Source organism: Onychostoma macrolepis, chromosome 03 (genome assembly GCF_012432095.1).
Source record: "Onychostoma macrolepis isolate SWU-2019 chromosome 03, ASM1243209v1, whole genome shotgun sequence".
Lineage (NCBI taxonomy): Eukaryota > Metazoa > Chordata > Actinopteri > Cypriniformes > Cyprinidae > Onychostoma > Onychostoma macrolepis.
The window spans coordinates 34,173,885-34,193,718 of NC_081157.1; the positions used below are offsets into that span (position 1 = coordinate 34,173,885).

Sequence of the window (19,834 nt, forward strand, 5' to 3'; positions counted from 1 at the left end):
ATAGTGGAAAGGGGGCGTCGGTAATCGTAAACAATATCGAGTTCATCTCTCAGAATAAAGAAAGAGCGCACTAAAATGTCTCAAAACTAGTCGCTTTAATAACGTAGGTCTATGACAAGACAGTGTAAATGTACTGTAAGGGTAATGGTATGGCTCTTATCGTAAATCTACTCGTTGTGACGGTGCCTTTAGCTACTAGGGAAAGGGAACAACGGTGACTGTAACATCAGGTAAGAAGTCAGATTTTTGTTTAGTTAGAGCCAAACTACAAAACAAATAGGCTAAATAAATAAAATGTTTAGTAACAGAGTTTTTAGTCCACTAGTTTTAAAAGAGAGAGAGAGAAATCATGGACAATGTTGCATTTAATTATGAAGTAAATAGGATTGTAGCTGATGTTTTTATTTTATTTTATTTTATTTAAATCGTTCGAGTTTTTGTGCACTGAAGTAATTAAAAGTATCACTGTGACTACGAAGCCTTTGACTACTGGGGGAAAGGCACATCGGTCACAGTGACATCTGGTAAGAAGTAAACTTTAAATCTTTCATAAACGTTGACATGCGTTTTAAATATAGCCTAATAGGAACTACATGTACAGACCGCTTGTCCGTTTTGCAAGAAAGAAACTTAGACTGAATTAAAAGGATAACTAGTCGAATTTGTGGCTTAGGATAATAAATAAAAGTGACTTGTCATACGAGCGTAATACGTAATAGCTATTTTTGTACAATATGCCTGGGTAAAACTGTCAGTGTGTCTATGCTTTTGGCTACTGGGGGAAAGGAACCATGGTCACTGTCTCGTCAGGTAAGAAAAACCTACTAAAACAAAATCTGATCCAAGTACGAAAAATTGTGACGTAGGCTAATTTGTCAAAACGTTTATATATATATATATATATAAGTAACATTTAAATGGCTATGTACTCTACGATTAGGACAATTAAAGTCGGGACATGTCTTTAGAGTTTTGCTAGAAACGCAAAGATTCACATTAATTATGAATAATAACATTTTACATAATTTGATTTGTAGGCTACACTCACTCAGATAAAACAACGAATCGGCTACAGGTCATTTAACAGATCCTGAGCATTTTTGAGTTGCATTTTTATACTTCGTTGTAACATTAAGAGAATATTGTGTAACTGGGCTTTCGACTACTGGGGAAGCGGCACCAAAGTCACCGTAACAAACAGTAAGATTTTATTATTAATTGCAAGGTTGTATCGTAAAATAAGACAAAAATGTTACTAAAACATATAATGTGGCTGTTTTAAATAAATAAATAAATAGCCTAAATAAAACAATGGCGTAGGTCTTTGGTCGTTAACCTACCATAGGCTAAATATTTGCAATTACAAATCTATTTAATTATCACTTTTTCACATGATTCCATGGTTACAAACTGCTATAGAGTGCTGTTATTTCAAATTCTCAAAAGGTTGGCATTGTTTTCATTTTGTTTGTTTGTTTGTTTTAACTTAAACATTTCGTAGGTTATGTGAACTGATCCATTTGAAACAAACTAAAAAGTAATTCTGCAGACAAATAAATCCAGTGATAAATTGAAGAGTTCAGATGCAAAAGTCTCTAAGTGCCGTCTGAAATTTTCATCTAAAATGAGCATTTTTATCAGGCTCCTATGTTTGGGTCCAGTAATTTTACTCTTAATGGGAATTTATAGGTCATTTTCTATGCAATTAAAGTAAAATAACTGAACATAAATATAGGAGAGTGATTAAAAATGCTCATTTTAGAAGAAAATTACAGACGGCACTTAGAGGCTTTTGCTTCTGAACTCTTCAATTAGTTTAGATATATAACACTTTATTTATTTCAGCATCCAAGAAAAAATATATATTTCACCTAATTTGCAAGATTTTGTGTTTTATTATGCGGCTCATCGAAATACTTAATTCTAATTGTTCAATTAGCATCTAAAACTAAAATAACAGGCTATCCAGTGTAACACTAACTGTGTGCTCATCTGGGAAACCCGTTTCAAAATAGCTGTGTTCCTGCTCTGTCTCTCCGGTCTCCACAGTTTTAAATTAATATTTAATATCCATGTAGTAAGGCTACTTGTTAAGTAGCTGGTGTGCGGCATAACATACTGAGATGATCATTCCAGCAAAGTTAACAGGATGATCGGGACTTCAATGCAAAGTGAAGAGGCTACTCCGTGGTGTCTGTCTTCTTGTGTAAAACCAGTTAAACTCAATCATTTTGTTGTATTTTATGTTATTTTATAATCTATTTCATTTTATATTTTATATTATTCATTAATTCATCCATTGAGTCATACATTTGAGATGTAGCCTAGCTATCTAATAGGTCTAATAATGTTGTGCATTATGAGTTGTCTGAGAAAGATGTAATGTCTCAACAGCTCAACCATCTCCACCAAAGTCAATCTTCGGCATGTCTCAGTGTACTTCTGATTCTGATGGATTCGTCACCGTCGGCTGCTTGGCAAGAGGTTTCTCACCTGCGGACTCACTTACTTTCAAATGGAAGGATACTAATAAAGATTTAAGTGAATTTGTGCAGTATCCATCATTCGGGCGGGATGGAGACTATACCAAAATCAGCCATATGCGTATCAGAAAAAGCGACTGGGTTCCTGAAAACCCTTACACATGTCAAGCTACAAATTCTAAAGGCTCACTAGAGGCTAAAGTTGAAGTTCGAGGTAAGTCTCATCTCTAAAATGTACATTTCTAAAAATACAATGGCTGGATGTTGGATTTCTTCCGTCTCTATAAACTAAATAATAATAATAATAATAATAATAATGAACTAAACAACATTTAACATTGATGTTCAAACTCAACTATAAGAGCATCCTGTGCTTGCTTAATAAAGAATGTTGCACTGTTTTATTTTGCTTTTCATGTCCTCTCTGCTTTCTCCTATATGTTGTCAGCTCCACCAACAGCCCCAACAACAGCTCCACCAACAGCCCCACCAACAGCCCCACCATCAGGCTCATGTACACTGACACTGAAGCCACCACTTCAGAGAGAAATATTTGTTCATAATAAAGTTGTCTTGGAAGCTGTTGTTTCTGGAGATATAAAAGATACAGTGTCATGTACAGTGAATAATGCTGAGAGACAAAAAGTCGATTTTTCTATTGACATTTCACAGTCTACAAAAAAATACAATGTCACTGTTGATACAAAGAAATGGTTTAATGGTGAAAAAGTCACTTGCACCATCCGTGACACAAATAACAAAGAAATCAAGCAGGAGATCAGTTTTAAAAAAGGAGGTAAGTCAGTGCAAAACGTATAATTTACTTTATGGCTGTATGTGCAGTTATAAATGATGAAATGTTGTAAACCGTTTGAAATGCTTTCACAGTCAAAAAAGCCTAGACTGCCTTGATACACGATTGCTATTCATTATTATGTGATTTTCTGTTTGTTTAATAAACCTGTATCCCTTCCTCCAATTCAGATGGAAAGACACCCAGTGTTTTCATTTACAAACCTGATAATATTGGCACAGGTCCTGTCTCTCATGTGTGTGAGGTCACCAGCCCTAACCTTGGCGATGTCTATATCATGTGGAAAGTGGGTGATGGGCCTTACATAGAGGGCACAACCAGTGCTCCCATCCATCATAATAACTACATGTTTGTTCTCAGTTTCCTAACAATATCAAAAGAAAAGTATGAAAATAACACCATCACCTGCGCAGTCAAACATGCCAACATGAACCATACAGGATCTCCATTACAAGCTTCAACAAGCCAAAGTAAGCAGGCATAATTTAAGTGTTATTACTGACAAGCACTCCCAAACTATCATTATGTTTATCTGTTGTTCATTTGTAATATTCTCCAGTGCTGTTTGATGTTGTTGTTTTGCCCTTGTTAGTTTGTGTATCTTTGATGTTTTGGGGCATTTTTCTGTTTAAATGTCTCACTGTACTGCATGAAAATGAATGAAAACATTAAATTATATTTATTTTCTTACTCCCATGCAGTTACATTGACACTGAAGCCACCAAATGAGAAAGAACTATTTGTCCAAAATAAAGTTGTCTTGCAAGCTGTTGTTTCTGGAGACGTGCAAAAGACAGTGCAAGATGCTTCAGTGTCATGTGTAGTGAAGAATGTACCTGTAACCAGTAATAATATCAAACCAGAAACTATCGTCTTCTCTACCAACACTTCACAATTTATAAGAATCCACAATGTAATCATTGATACAAAGAAATGGTTTGATGGTGAAATGGTCACCTGCACCATCCGTGACACAAATAATGACAGAGACGTCAAGCAGGAGATCCATTTTGATAAAGGAGGTAAGTCAGTGCAAAACTTATAATTTACTTTATGGCTGTATGTGCAGTTATAAATGATGAAATGTTGTAAACCGTTTGAAATGCTTTCACAGTCAAAAAGCCTAGACTGCCTTGATACACGATTGCTATTCATTATTATGTGATTTTCTGTTTGTTTAATAAACCTGTATCCCTTCCTCCAATTCAGATGGACGGAAACCGAGTGTTTTTATTCACAAACCTGATCTTATCAACAAAGATCGTGTCTCCCTGGTTTGTGAGGTTACTAGCTCTAAACTTGGCGATGTCTATATCATGTGGAAAGTGGGTGATGAGCCTTACACAGAGGGCACAACCAGTGCTCCCATCCATCAAAATAACTACATGTTTGTTCTCAGTTTCCTAACAATATCAAAAGAAAAATATGAAAATAACACCATCACCTGCAGTCAAACATGCCAACATGAACCATACAGGATCTCCATTACAAGCTTCAACAAGCCAAAGTAAGCAGGCATAATTTAAGTGTTATTACTGACAAGCACTCCCAAACTATCATTAAGTTTATTTGTTGTTCACTTGTATGTTCTCGAGTGCTTTTTGATGTTGTTGTTTTGCCCTTGTTAGTTTGTGTATCTTTGATGTTTTGGGGCATTTTTCTGTCTAAATGTCTCACTGTACTGCATGAAAATGAATGAAAACATTAAATTATATTTATTTTCTTACTCCCATGCAGTTACATTGACACTGAAGCCACCAAATGAGAAAGAACTATTTGTCCAAAATAAAGTTGTCTTGCAAGCTGTTGTTTCTGGAGACGTGCAAAAGACAGTGCAAGATGCTTCAGTGTCATGTGTAGTGAAGAATGTACCTGTAACCAGTAATAATATCAAACCAGAAACTATCGTCTTCTCTACCAACACTTCACAGTTTATAAGAATCCACAATGTAATCATTGATACAAAGAAATGGTTTGATGGTGAAATGGTCACCTGCGCCATCCGTGACACAAATAATGACAGAGACGTCAAGCAGGAGATCCATTTTGATAAAGGAGGTGAGTCAGTGTATAATTGACTTTGTGGCTCTATGTGTATTCATACTATTTCACAGAGTTTGAATTTTATAGATGCTGAGAGGTTGGACGTAATTTTATTGTCCGTTAAAAAAGCAAGCCCATTTGAAAGCTGTGGGGAGCTTTTTTTTTTTCAGCTTAGACTGGCTTGATTGACTTTTACGTTTACATTTACGCATTTAGCAGACGCTTTTATCCAAAGCGACTTACATTGCATTCAAGTTACAGTTTTTACATTTTATCAGCTCTTGCTTTCCCTGGGAATCGAACCCATGATCTTAGCGTTGCTAGCGCCATGCTCTACTATTTGAGCTTCAGGAAAGCTTTTCTTATTCATTATTGTGTGATTCTTCTTTTTGAACATTTTAATAAATCTTTGTAATTGTTTTTTTTTTTTTTTTTATCAATTCAGATGGACGGAAACCGAGTGTTTTTATTCACAAACCTGATCTTATCAACAAAGATCGTGTCTCCCTGGTTTGTGAGGTTACTAGCTCTAAACTTGGCGATGTCTATATCATGTGGAAAGTGGGTGATGAGCCTTACACAGAGGGCACAACCAGTGCTCCCATCCATCAAAATAACTACATGTTTGTTCTCAGTTTCCTAACAATATCAAAAGAAAAATATGAAAATAACACCATCACCTGTGCAGTCAAACATGCCAACATGGACCATACAGGATCTCCATTACAAGCTTCAACAAGCCAAAGTAAGCAGGCATAATTTAAGTGTTATTACTGACAAGCACTCCCAAACTATCGTTATGTTTATCTGTTGTTCATTTGTAATATTCTCCAGTGCTTTTTGATGTTGTTGTTTTGCCCTTTTCAGTTTGTGTATCTTTGATGTTTTGGACCGTTTTTCTGTCTAAATGTCTCACTGTACTGCATGAAAATGAATGAAAACATTACATTTAAAGCTGTCAATTGATTAAAAAATATAATCGCATTAATTACAGTCATGGACTGTGATTAATCATGATTAATGACAAATTTAAAATATTAGGATTTACCTGTAAATGTGTTGAAAAAGAAATGCATGACAAACTAGTTTAAGGAAACAAAACCTTTCACACTTCCGCCAGGTATGAGACATAATCCTTATTATTCTGTTATCATTATTCTTTTGTTTTTATTCAGCCATTATCAGCCTTTTACTGGCAATAAAACGTTTACCAAGCCACATCGCTTCAATCCCAGAATACATTTACCCAACTATTATCAAAAGTATTTCTAAATAAATACAACAAAACATTTTCATGCGACCTTACGTTAAGTATTATGACAAAATGCATTATGAAGAAGAATTGTACCTGTTCTGCAGGTGCATTAGAGCTAAAATTAGCATCATGCTTCATAAGACAATTTATGTACTATATGTAATATATTTATTAATAGCACACTTTTACTCAGAACTCATTTCAAACCACCATCGAGTGTTTGTAATAACTTCCTTTTGCGATCACATGTGGAATTTGGTCGTTTACTGTTGTTAAGATATGCTATTTATAGCCTTTTACATCGCTGCACAAATTAGCATAGACGTATACATTCTACTCAAGAAAATCACATACAAATATCCTATCGTAATCGTGTGTTTATTATCTTATATAATCAATAGTGGCTGTTGTCATGTTTATTTCTGCTGTGTTAACATGTATGCTCTGCTGAAACTCACGTTGTTTGATGTTATAACCGCCTCTCCGTTCTTAAGTTGCCAGGGATACATTCCAAGTATAATACACATTAGTAAAAGGATCTATTTTAATATTTATTTGTCTATATACACTTTGGGCGGCTGCGGTACATTATAAAAGTAGCCCAAAAAACCGCAACCCATGTCTCTGTAAATTTTCCCACGACTGTATTTTCAAAATAGCCCACTTGTGCCGTTACCCTGGCAACACTAGTTCGCTGTACCCTCATCACACAGTGATAGATAACCTTCCGCGCTTCGATGACGGCAAGAAGTTGGGGTCAAACCTTATCAAACAATTAATTTGCGTAAAAAAAATATTAACGCGTTAAAATTTTTAGATTAATCACATGCGTTAACGCGTTAACGTTGACACCTCTAATTAAATTATATTTATTTTCTTACTCCCATGCAGTTACATTGACACTGAAGCCACCAAGTGAGAAAGAACTATTTGTCCAAAATAAAGTTGTCTTGCAAGCTGTTGTTTCTGGAGACGTGCAAAAGACAGTGCAAGATGCTTCAGTGTCATGTGTAGTGAAGAATGTACCTGTAACCAGTAATAATATCAAACCAGAAACTATCGTCTCCTCTACCAACACTTCACAGTTTATAAGAATCCACAATGTAATCATCGATACAAAGAAATGGTTTGATGGTGAAATGGTCACCTGCACCATCCGTGACACAAATAATGACAGAGACGTCAAGCAGGAGATCCATTTTGATAAAGGAGGTAAGTCAGTGTAGCTTCCAAATAATTGACTTTGTGGCTCTATGTGTATTCATACTATTTCACAGAGTTTGAATTTTATAGATGCTGAAAGGTTGGACGTAATTTTATTGTCCGATAAAAAAGCAAGCCCATTTGAAAGCTGTGGGGAGCTTTTTTTCAGCTTAGACTGGCTTGATTGACTTTTCTTATTCATTATTGTGTTATTCTTCTTTTTGAACATTTGAATGAATCTTTGTCATTTTTTTTTATCAATTCAGATGGACGGAAACCGAGTGTTTTTATTCACAAACCTGATCTTATCAACAAAGATCGTGTCTCCCTGGTTTGTGAGGTTACTAGCTCTAAACTTGGCGATGTCTATATCATGTGGAAAGTGGGCGATGAGCCTTACACAGAGGGCACAACCAGTGCTCCCATCCATCAAAATAACTACATGTTTGTTCTCAGTTTCCTAACAATATCAAAAGAAAAATATGAAAATAACATCATCACCTGCGCAGTCAAACATGCCAACATGGACCATACAGGATCTCCATTACAAGCTTCAACAAGCCAAAGTAAGCAGGCATAATTTAAGTGTTATTACTGACAAGCACTCCCAAACTATCATTATGTTTATCTGTTGTTCATTTGTAATATTCTCCAGTGCTGTTTGATGTTGTTGTTTTGACCTTGTCAGTTTGTGTATCTTTGATGTTTTGGGGCATTTTTCTGTCTAAATATCTCTATCACTGTACTGCATGAAAATGAATGAAAACATTAAATTATATTTATTTTCTTACTCCCATGCAGTTACATTGACACTGAAGCCACCAAATGAGAAAGAACTATTTGTCCAAAATAAAGTTGTCTTGCAAGCTGTTGTTTCTGGAGACGTGCAAAAGACAGTGCAAGATGCTTCAGTGTCATGTGTAGTGAAGAATGTACCTGTAACCAGTAATAATATCAAACCAGAAACTATCGTCTCCTCTACCAACACTTCACAGTTTATAAGAATCCACAATGTAATCATCGATACAAAGAAATGGTTTGATGGTGAAATGGTCACCTGCACCATCCGTGACACAAATAATGACAGAGACGTCAAGCAGGAGATCCATTTTGATAAAGGAGGTAAGTCAGTGTAGCTTCCAAACAATTGACTTTGTGGCTCTATGTGTATTCATACTATTTCACAGAGTTTGAATTTTATAGATGCTGAAAGGTTGGACGTAATTTTATTGTCCGTTAAAAAAGCAAGCCCAATTGAAAGCTGTGGGGAGCTTTTTTTTTTCAGCTTAGACTGGCTTGATTGACTTTTCTTATTCATTATTGTGTGATTCTTCTTTTTGAACATTTGAATGAATCTTTGTCATTTTTTTTTGTCAATTCAGATGGACGGAAACCGAGTGTTTTTATTCACAAACCTGATCTTATCAACAAAGATCGTGTCTCCCTGGTTTGTGAGGTTACTAGCTCTAAACTTGGCGATGTCTATATCATGTGGAAAGTGGGTGATGAGCCTTACACAGAGGGCACAACCAGTGCTCCCATCAATCAAAATAACTTCATGTTTGTTCTCAGTTTCCTAACAATATCAAAAGAAAAATATGAAAATAACATCATCACCTGCGCAGTCAAACATGCCAACATGGACCATACAGGATCTCCATTACAAGCTTCAACAAGCCAAAGTAAGCAGGCATAATTTAAGTGTTATTACTGACAAGCACTCCCAAACTATCATTATGTTTATCTGTTGTTCATTTGTAATATTCTCCAGTGCTGTTTGATGTTGTTGTTTTGCCCTTGTCAGTTTGTGTGTCTTTGATGTTTTGGGGCATTTTTCTGTCTAAATATCTCTATCACTGTACTGCATGAAAATGAATGAAAACATTAAATTATATTTATTTTCTTACTCCCATGCAGTTACATTGACACTGAAGCCACCAAATGAGAAAGAACTATTTGTCCAAAATAAAGTTGTCTTGCAAGCTGTTGTTTCTGGAGACGTACAAAAGACAGTGCAAGAGGCTTCAGTGTCATGTGTAGTGAAGAATGTACCTGTAACCAGTAATAATATCAAACCAGAAACTATCGACTCCTCTACCAACACTTCACAGTTTATAAGAATCCACAATGTAATCATTGATACAAAGAAATGGTTTGATGGTGAAATGGTCACCTGCACCATCCGTGACACAAATAATGACAGAGACGTCAAGCAGGAGATCCATTTTGATAAAGGAGGTAAGTCAGTGTAGCTTCCAAATAATTGACTTTGTGGCTCTATGTGTATTCATACTATTTCACAGAGATTGAATTTTATAGATGCTGAAAGGTTGGACGTAATTTTATTGTCCGTTAAAAAAGCAAGCCCATTTGAAAGCTGTGGGGAGCTTTTTTTTTTTTCAGCTTAGACTGGCTTGATTGACTTTTCTTATTCATTATTGTGTGATTCTTCTTTTTGAACATTTGAATGAATCTTTATCATTTTTTTAATCAATTCAGATGGACGTAAACCAAGTGTTTTTATTCACAAACCTGATCTTATCAACAAAGATCGTGTCTCCCTGGTTTGTGAGGTTACTAGCTCTAAACTTGGCGATGTCTATATCATGTGGAAAGTGGGTGATGAGCCTTACACAGAGGGCACAACCAGTGCTCCCATCAATCAAAATAACTACATGCTTGTTCTCAGTTTCCTAACAATGTCAAAAGAAAAGTATGTAAATAACACCATCACCTGCGCAGTCAAACATGCCAACATGGACCATACAGGATCTCCATTACAAGCTTCAACAAGCCAAAGTAAGCAGGCATAATTTAAGTGTTATTACTGTACAAGCACTCCCAAACTATCATTAAGTTTATTTGTTGTTCACTTGTATGTTCTCGAGTGCTTTTTGATGTTGTTGTTTTGACCTTGTTAGTTTGTGTATCTTTGATGTTTTGGGGCATTTTTCTGTCTAAATATCTCTATCACTGTACTGCATGAAAATGAATGAAAACATTAAATTATATTTATTTTCTTACTCCCATGCAGTTACATTGACACTGAAGCCACCAAATGAGAAAGAACTATTTGTCCGAAATAAAGTTGTCTTGCAAGCTGTTGTTTCTGGAGACGTGCAAAAGACAGTGCAAGATGCTTCAGTGTCATGTGTAGTGAAGAATGTACCTGTAACCAGTAATAATATCAAACCAGAAACTATCGTCTTCTCTACCGACACGTCACAGTTTATAAGAATCCACAATGTAATCATTGATACAAAGAAATGGTTTGATGGTGAAATGGTCACCTGCACCATCCGTGACACAAATAATGACAGAGACGTCAAGCAGGAGATCCATTTTGATAAAGGAGGTGAGTCGGTGTATAATTGACTTTGTGGCTCTATGTGTATTCATACTATTTCACAGAGTTTGAATTTTATAGATGCTGAAAGGTTGGACATAGTTTTATTGTCCGTTAGAAAAGCAAGCCCATTTGAAAGCTGTGGGGAGCTTTTTTTTCAGCTTAGACTGGCTTGATTGACTTTTCTTATTCATTATTGTGTGATTCTTCTTTTTGAACATTTGAATGAATCTTTACCATTTTATTTATTTTTTATCAATTCAGATGGACGGAAACCGAGTGTTTTTATTCACAAACCTGATCTTATCAACAAAGATCGTGTCTCCCTGGTTTGTGAGGTTACTAGCTCTAAACTTGGCGATGTCTATATCATGTGGAAAGTGGGTGATGAACCTTACACAGAGGGCACAACCAGTGCTCCCATCCATCAAAATAACTACATGTTCGTTCACAGTTTCCTAAAAATGTCAAAAGAAAAGTATGAAAATAACATCATCACCTGCGCAGTCAAACATGCCAACATGGACCATACAGGATCTCCATTACAAGCTTCAACAAGCCAAAGTAAGCAGGCATAATTTAAGTGTTATTACTGACAAGCACTCCCAAACTATCATTATGTTTATCTGTTGTTCATTTGTAATATTCTCCAGTGCTGTTTGATGTTGTTGTTTTGCCCTTGTCAGTTTGTGTATCTTTGATGTTTTGGGGCATTTTTCTGTCTAAATGTCTCTTTCACTGTACTGCATGAAAATGAATGAAAACATTAAATTATATTTATTTTCTTACTCCCATGCAGTTACATTGGCACTGAAGCCACCAAATGAGAAAGAACTATTTGTCCAAAATAAAGTTGTCTTGCAAGCTGTTGTTTCTGGAGATGTGCAAAAGACAGTGCAAGAGGCTTCAGTGTCATGTGTAGTGAAGAATGTACCTGTAACCAGTAATAATATCAAACCAGAAACTATCGTCTCCTCTACCAACACTTCACAGTTTATAAGAATCCACAATGTAATCATTGATACAAAGAAATGGTTTGATGGTGAAATGGTCAACTGCGCCATCCGTGACACAAATAATGACAGAGACGTCAAGCAGGAGATCCATTTTGATAAAGGAGGTGAGTCAGTGTATAATTGACTTTGTGGCTTTATGTGTATTCATACTATTTCACAGAGTTTGAATTTTATAGATGCTGAAATGTTGGACATAATTTTATTGTCCGTTAAAAAAGCAAGCTCATTTGAAAGCTGTGGGGAGCTTTTTTTCAGCTTAGACTGGCTTGTTTGACTTTTCATATTCATTATTGTGTGATTCTTCTTTTTGAACATTTTAATGATTTTTTTTTTTTTTTATCAATTCAGATGGACGTAAACCGAGTGTTTTTATTCACAAACCTGATCTTATCAACAAAGATCGTGTCTCCCTGGTTTGTGAGGTTACTAGCTCTAAACTTGGCGATGTCTATATCATGTGGAAAGTGGGTGATGAGCCTTACACAGAGGGCACAACTACTGCTCCCATCCATCAAAATAACTACATGTTTGTTCTCAGTTTCCTAACAATGTCAAAAGAAAAGTATGAAAATAACACCATCACCTGCGCAGTCAAACATGCCAACATGGACCATACAGGATCTCCATTACAAGCTTCAATATGCCAAAGTAAGCAGGCATAATTTAAGTGTTATTACTGTACAAGCACTCCCAAACTATCATTATGTTTATCTGTTGTTCACTTGTAATATTCTCCAGTGCTTTTTGATGTTGTTGTTTTGCCCTTGTAAGTTTGTGTATCTTTGATGTTTTTGGGCATTTTCTGTCTAAATTTTCCATGAAGATAGCCTCAGATGCTGACATGAAATTAAAATCTATACTACTACAGCTATCACTACTGCATGAATATGGCTGAAAACATTCAATTCTACTTACTTTCTTACTCCCTTACAGCTACATTTACACTGACACTTAAGTCACCAATTGAGAGTGAACTGTTTGTCAGTAATACAGTTGTCTTGGAAGCTGTTGTTTCTGGAGATGCACATAAAACAGTGAATGAAGCTTCAGTGTCCTGCAAGGTGAAGGATGTACCTGTAACCAGTATCAAGCCAGGAAATACCTTCCCTACCAACAGTTCACAGTTTATAAAAATTCACAATGTCACCATTGATACAAAGAAATGGTTTGATGGTGAAATTGTCACTTGCACCGTCCGTGACACAAATAATAACAGGGATATCAAGCAGGAGATCCATTTTGATAAAGGAGGTAAGTCAGTGTAAAACTTTCAAATAATCAGCTTTGTGGCTTTATGTGAACTTATACATGCTGGAAGGTTGGAAATAATTTTGTTTGAAATGCCTCGCTGTCAAAAAGAATGGACTACCTTGATACACTATTGTTATTTATTATTGTGTGATTTTTCTGTTTGTTTAATGAACCTTTATCACTTCCTCCAATTCAGATGGAAAGAATCCCAATGTTACCATTTACAAACCTGATACCATTTACACAAATCATGTTTCTCATGTGTGTGAGGTCACAAGCCCTAAGCTCGGCGATGTCTATATCATGTGGAAAGTGGATGAAGAGCCTTACAAAGAGGGGAGGACCAGTGCTCGCATCTATAAAGAGAACTCATTTTCTGTTCTCAGCATCCTAACAATGGCAAAACAAAAATATGAAGATCACAAAACCATCATCACCTGTGCAGTCAAACATGCCAACATGAACAATACAGAATCTCCATTACAAGTGTCAACAAGCCAAAGTAAACAGCCAGAATTTCCATGTTATTAATGTGCAAGCACTCCCAAATTATCATTGTTTATCTGCTGTTCAGTGTTCCAGTGCTTTTGTCCTGTTGCTTTCTTGTCAGATTATGTACAGTATCTTTGATGTTGTTTGTACACATATCTGTCTGTATGTTTGTATTGCTTTACTGCATGTGTCAAACTGTGCAGTGAAATCAAATTACACTCAAAAATGTTTAGTTTGATGTTGCATGCAAATATATATGATTACACGAAAACATAGTCAACATAATATCATAGTGCACATTGATGTTTTGTCCTGTGCTTACTGTACTGCTATTAGCCCATCCATGCCTCTAATATATAATATTTTGATACTCTGTTTACGACATGATTCAAAAAAAAGGAAAAAAAAAAAGATTAATTTTGGTTTGACCATGTTTATGTTGTTTTACAATATTAAGCAATAAATCTTTGTGTTTGCATGATTTACTCCAGCTCTCATATGACTCTTATATTCAGAAACCTTGCATGCGCCACTTTCTGGTCCTGTTTTATCAGTATTTAGAGAAATTAGAATATTTTTGTGTCTCTTAGTAAAGTACTCAGTAAAGCCACTTTTCAACCAATAAATCAAACAGATGGTTTGTTGAAGGGGGCATGATATTTTATGTGTACTTGTTTTATTAGTATATCAGTATTAGTTACTATAGTAACAATGAGTAACAGAGAGGACAATGCTTTATGTTTGTCTCTTCAATGTATACTCAGTTGTGTGTGCAAATAAATGTATGTGTGTACATACTGAAAAGCCATCATGTGCTTAAGTGTTACTAACTAGAAGCCTAATATTTACGATATATGTGTCGCAGCATGTGCTTACTATACATATGTCTCCTGTACATGTGTTTTCTTTTTCAGGTGAGCCACCTGAGCCAGAGAATGGATGTGCTCTAGACTGCAATAAAGATATTGAGGAGGAGGATGAGTTCAGAAGTCTCTGGTCCACTGCCACCTCATTCATCTTCCTCTTCCTCTTTTCTCTGACCTACAGCGCGGTGCTCAGCTTCTTCAAGGTAATCTAAACGTCACTTCATAATTTACAGATCATTTTAAACAAGATGATGGCTTTTGAGCTCTTTTACTAGACTGTATTATGCATATTGTTACAGTTATAAACATGCTTCAATTTAGATTGTATTGTGTCTTTAATGTGTTTTTAACTATAGATATATATATTTTTTTTCTCCAGGTGAAGCAGTGATGATTTGTTAAAAGACTCCAAGGTTTCTTATTTGTTTTGTGACTGTAATTACATGTTAGTCTAATCTATTTTCAAATCACGCTAATTGTTACTAATAACTATGTTCTCTTTTTTGTTTCTTGCTCTGTCTTTCGCCATCTCTTGGTAAGCCCGTCAAAAAAACATGTAGACTTACTGAGATGAATCTACATAAATGTCCCCTGTGCACACAGAGGTTTTCCACAAACATTCTTATGACTGCTATGTTTTTTTTCTGCAATCCACAAATTGTAAGATGCATCCTAATATATTCAACGGATTGATAAATAACTATTCACCAGTTCTAGCCCTGTGATAATACTTTGAATACAGGGAAAATGGATGCAATTGACTCTTTAAAAGACTCCTTGTTTTGTTATAGTAGTTTCCATGTACTATATAGCTATGCCTCATTTTTAAGTTGTTTAGTGAAAGTGTCTGCAAAGTGATAAAGTACAAATGCAATTTCATGTTTCCGTATATCTCTACATGCAAATTACTGGGGAAATAGCATATTCTGATTATGTTTCATGTTATAGTTTTTTTTCAACTGCTTACACACAAAATCTTTACTTGTCACACAATTTCTGAAACCTGACACTCAAACACCAGAAGCACACACCAAATCTGCAAAACTTTACACTAATTCTCGGCATTAGACTCAGTTTTCAATTTCAGAAAACACTTTTTTGCAAATCACAACACACAATTCTCTATGTAACACACACACAAATCTAACAGGAAGTATCTTGATTTCCTTTTTCAAACACAACCATTTAAAATGCCACACTAATTCATCAGTGCTTCACACTAACTCCTCGCATGCACAAACACTCATTGCTTTATTTAACACCAACCAATTATGGCTTTAGAATAAGCCTGTAAATAGGCCACAGGTCAAGTTATACAGTTTTTCTTGCTTCGTCGCTTTGATGCATTTCTCAGATCAAAAATGAAATTCTCAAAACTACTTTGTTCAACCTCCACATCATCTAGTCACATGTGCACATCATAAAAGCAGTTTCTCATTCTTTTGAACAAGTTGTGATTGCTTTGGTACATTCATGCAACTGATTATGTACATTTGTCTGAGGTTTCCTACATTATCAGTTGCTAATGTCATGTTGTTCAAAATGTATTATATAGTTCTCTGTGCAAGTCAGACCACTAGTAAAAGTGTAACTGTGAATTCAATCCAGTCTCTTTCAATCAATATCACACATACAGTAGTGTACTTTTATACTTTTGAAATGGATATATGGCATACATAAGAAGTGCAGCCTTCTGCATTTCAGTACAGTAACTGTCATCCAAACTGTTGCCATAGTTTACATCAGATAATACTTACAGAGTGCAGTGTCATATTGACAACATGACTAAGCATTTTGACCATCTTGTTAGTGAGCAATGAAACAATGACATTTTGTTCTGATGGCACTAATATGTTCATTGACATAAATACTTTTGAGAGATGAACTAAAGATTTTGAGTAAGTTACAGGCTTTTGCAGGTAATCCATTGTGTTGTTCTGTTTGCACAAATTGTTTTGAGAAATGCACATACTTCTTTGCCAGTATTACAGTAAGGATAATTCGAGACATGCACCAAAGTGACGAAGAAAAACTGTAGGTATTTCCTTTCTTTCTTACTGTGTAATACTGTATTCAGAACCACGAATGCTTACAGTTAAAAAAAAAAAAAAAAGTTTGTTTTCAATCTTGTGTTCATGTTTACTATGAATTTTTCATGGAATTTTTGATCTCTCTGCCAATTACTTTCAATCTTGTACAAAAATGTACATAGGAGCTCATGAGGAGCTTTATGTTTTGAATAACTGTGTGTATATGATATATCCAAAAATATAATATTATGGCGAAAGTGTTTGCAACGTAAGACAAATGTTTGAATTTGAGATATGTTTGTGATATTTTGAATGCAGTGCTTCATTTTGCAAGAGATGTGAGGCATTTTGCATTTTGTGTGTGCAGTTCTTGGATTTGTGTGTAAAGTTTTGAAAAAGAGAGGCAAAGTTTTGAAAATGTGTGTAAGCAGTTGAAAAAAAACTGTAAGCTTTATTTTATTTTATTTTATTATTTTTGTCATTATGTATTAAATGCTGATGTCAATGCTTGCATTTTGTATTGTCTATAATTATTCAAATAAAGATTGTTTTGACCTTTTTTTGACCTAAATCAGAATTTTAAGGTTATGATTTCACAGCGAGTTGCCTATAAACCTAATTCAATGCAGTCGTCAAGTTAATAAGCAATTAGACCATTCTACATTACTTTTACAATCACTTCTCTTTCCGATAGTAACCTCAGTCTAGTTTTATTCTGTTTCAAGAACCTTCGAACTGAATATCTGAAACATTGTTAGATTAATGATTTTCATAGAAAAGAGATTTTTTAAATTAATATTTCTGTTCTTTTAGTTGTTCAAAATTTGATTTGATGTGTTTCAAACTAATCATATATTCCTATGATTTAGTCTATGCTGAAAATGTGGACGGAATCGTGGAATCCAGCTATAAAAATGTAATGTTGCTTACTAACACGAAATGCCACAGAATAAATAGAAAGTAGATCATTTTTACTTACAGTTTTTACAATCGCTATGACAATTTTTTAACGCACAAACACACCTACAACACACAATTGACAAAACAGTTAATTTCATGCTCGAAATCACACATTGCAAACTAAACTCCAACACAGTACACTATATCTACCAAACATGTCTCAAAATCAAAATATTATTCCAAAACACTAACACATGTTTTCTTCCAACAGGAAAATTTAGTCAATCATAGCACAATATAAAAACACTAACATCAAATGGAATAAAAGAAACTGACCTTACAGTTTTTCCCGATTGCTAACACACTATAACTGATTCATTTGGCCCAATTTTCCAAACCATTCATACAGTTCTTGAAACAAATACACATTTCTCAAAACTTTTAACACATTCCACCTGCTTTCACGCATGCTCCAATTTGCTCAATGTTTTCTGCAAAACTCTACACAATAACATCATCATTTTGCAAAGGTTTAACCATGTTTAACCATCATTTAGAAAACACAAATACACAATATAACTACCTCAAGAATCACAAAATGAACACAAATAGCACACATTTATCCGTGTTTGAACATTCAGTAGCAAAACTGATGACACGGCAGTCAGAATCTCAGGATGATATGAACAAGAGCACAGGTGATTATGTGTTGTGGAAAATAAATCCTGATAGTGGGAGACAAAGAGGAATAGGAGGAGAAAAGAAAAATGAAGGGGATGAGGTCAAAGGTCATTTGTTCCTGATGAAATATAAAGCACTATAGTTGAGAATGTTCTTGTGCATGGAATGATCATAAGGAATGCTGCCTGCAGGCTCATCTACTTACACATTACAATTACAGTACATAGTAGCAGTACTTCAGATGAGAGAACTTTCACTATTCTTTGTACTGTAAATACTGTAGCACACACCCTTAAACTCGTAACTGTTGAATTGATGTGTAGCCAAATACTTTTTACATGTATTTGTGCAGAACTGAGAGTCGACTGTCTAGGGGAGGCAGAGAAAGTCTTTTCTCAGAAGACTAAGAAACTGTTATAGTATAACAAATAAGGATATTATCAATACTGTAATGCAGCTTGGCAGAGGATGCTGTATTTATTTATTTACAGTTTTTCTCGATTGCTAAGACACATTTCTTGCAAGCTGCTCTCCTTTTCTCTAAACTGTGAACACAAAACCCAATTTTCAAGCTACATTCACAAAACCTCAGACTCTTCTTGCAAAACCAAACTTTTTCCTCAAAACAGTTCAATCTGTGCTCAAAACTGAACCATGTTGTCAAATCGTGCCCCGAGTCAATCAAAATTAAAAACACTACGGAACAGTCACTAAACACTACGAAGAAAAATAGAAAACACAATGCTCAGGACATGAAGCTGGAGAAATACATGTTTATTGTTCACTGTAGGCTAAATGCATGTTGCAAAACAAAAAAAAACCTGTGCATTTAGTACTTGTACAAAAGACAAAACAGAAATCTTGTGCATTTACACGTAGCACTTGTAAAAACAAACAGAAATCTTATGCGTTTGCCACTTGTGTACAGTAAGCCCATGTAAAAATAAAGTACAAAAATATACAAATAAGTGCATTACTCAGCCACAGCATCATGTCTCCGTACTGGGTCAGGCCACATTTTGTCTGGCCAGGCAACGGGGGAAAAAACCCCTGGCATGCCGTAACCAGGCTTGGCATGCCTCCACACCTATGTCACCACAGGCAAGTCCCATGGCTTGCAGGAGATTTACCCTGGTGTAAGGTTGGCGTTCATATACCTTCCACCGCCATGAGGAGAAGAATTCCTCAATGGGGTTTAGGAAAGGGGAGTACGGTGGAAGGCAAAGATTGATAAAACCTTGGTTCATATTGAACCACTCTCTAACCTGGAGGGCTCTGTGAAAACTCACATTGTCCCAAACAACAACATAGATGGGATGCTCATCCTGCTGCCCTAACAGAGCATCTCGCATGTGATTGAGGAAATTGAGGAGCTGGTGAGTGTTGTAGGGCCCCAGGTTGGCATGATGGTGGACAATCCCATGATTGCTGATGCCAGCACATAATGTGACATT

At 35.5% G+C, this 19,834-nt stretch overlaps 1 protein-coding gene across 1 annotated transcript; it reads left to right on the forward strand.

Annotated features, from left to right (window-relative positions):
• Positions 1-722: 722 nt before the first annotated feature.
• On the forward strand, positions 723-17,358 carry LOC131537733 (uncharacterized). Its single transcript, XM_058771361.1, is given in 23 exon segments — positions 723-810; positions 2,395-2,697; positions 2,932-3,279; positions 3,468-3,767; positions 3,999-4,319; positions 4,507-4,744; positions 4,746-4,804; positions 5,035-5,355; positions 5,786-6,085; positions 7,487-7,807; positions 8,065-8,364; positions 8,600-8,920; positions 9,181-9,480; positions 9,716-10,036; positions 10,298-10,597; positions 10,833-11,153; positions 11,409-11,708; positions 11,944-12,264; positions 12,509-12,808; positions 13,094-13,411; positions 13,608-13,913; positions 14,818-14,972; positions 15,149-17,358. Coding segments are annotated over 23 exon segments (6,105 nt in total). The 5' UTR covers positions 723-791; the 3' UTR covers positions 15,161-17,358.
• Positions 17,359-19,834: the final 2,476 nt, after the last annotated feature.